This window comes from Myotis brandtii, unplaced genomic scaffold (genome assembly GCF_000412655.1).
Source record: "Myotis brandtii unplaced genomic scaffold, ASM41265v1 scaffold36, whole genome shotgun sequence".
NCBI lineage: Eukaryota > Metazoa > Chordata > Mammalia > Chiroptera > Vespertilionidae > Myotis > Myotis brandtii.
The window spans coordinates 5,216,265-5,217,282 of NW_005363836.1; the positions used below are offsets into that span (position 1 = coordinate 5,216,265).

At 54.0% G+C, this 1,018-nt stretch overlaps 1 protein-coding gene across 1 annotated transcript in view; it reads left to right on the forward strand.

The window, feature by feature from the left end:
• Window positions 1–844: 844 nt before the first annotated feature.
• The window catches only part of MSH4 (mutS homolog 4), a 67,666-nt gene continuing 67,492 nt past the window's right edge, over window positions 845–1,018 (forward strand). The window contains exon 1 of the mRNA XM_005871963.1: window positions 845–1,018. This exon is cut by the window's right edge and continues 67 nt beyond it. Within this exon, the coding sequence (XP_005872025.1) occupies window positions 845–1,018 (174 nt within the window).

The following is a 1,018-nucleotide window of genomic DNA, read 5'->3' on the forward strand; positions in this document are numbered from 1 at the left end:
TAGTAGAAATTGAGATTGGGAGCTGTTGTTAAATCTCTCCCAAGAGAGATCCATTGTTTGCCTGGTTCCTATTTCTTAATGGTTGAAGGATAACAGTCTTGTGGATGCTTATGCAGTAAGGTTAATGGCTCTTTCCTGTATTAGCCACAAGACCAATGTTAGATGTGTTGTACTATCAAACGCGAGCATTAAAAGGAAGCTAGTGTGGCCCTGGCTGGTGTGGCTCAGTTGGGCACTGACCCATGCACCAACAGGTCACAGGTTTGATTCCTGGTCAGGACACATGCCTGGGTTTGGGGCTCCATGCCCAGTAGGGGGCGTGCAGGAGTCAGCCAATTGATTGTTCTCTCATCAATGTTTCCCTTTCCCTTACCTTCCTCTCTAAAATCAATAAAATCATATTTCTAAGAAGCGAGTGTGTTTGGGAGTATGTGGGAAATATTAAATTAGGCCTTGGGATGAGGGAAATGGGGTGGGAAGTGAAGAATGAGGCAAAAATGGTCATTGGTGAGCCATAAATTCCGTTCAAGTGGTAACCTGCAGGTTGAGGAGGGCTGTACTTCAGATTAAAGCTCATAACCAAATCCTGTGGGAGGTGATGGGATTGGAAACCACTGGGAGTACTTAGGAGCGGATGGGGGAAAGACATGCGGGTGTGGAAAGCTGCAGTCCTGGGCGCCCTGCTTCTCTGCGCCTGCGCCCTGCTCTACGCCTGCGCCCTGCCGCTCTGCGCCTGCGCGCTGCCCTCCCGCCTTTTCCTGCGTCGCTTCTGTCCCTGGGCCACGTTGCTCTGTCCGTGGGCGACCGGCCGTTCCGAAATCTCCCGGTGCCTACGAGTGTGAGGATGCTGAGGCCGGAGATCTCATCCACCTCGCCTTCGGTCCCCGCGGCTTCCCAGTCGTCCGCGGAGCCTTGGTCACAAGGGCCCCGCTACAATTTCGGACTCCAGGAGACCCCTCAGAGCCTCCCTTCAGCCAAGGCCTCTGCCTACACCCCCTGGGGCACGTCCGGGGCCGCG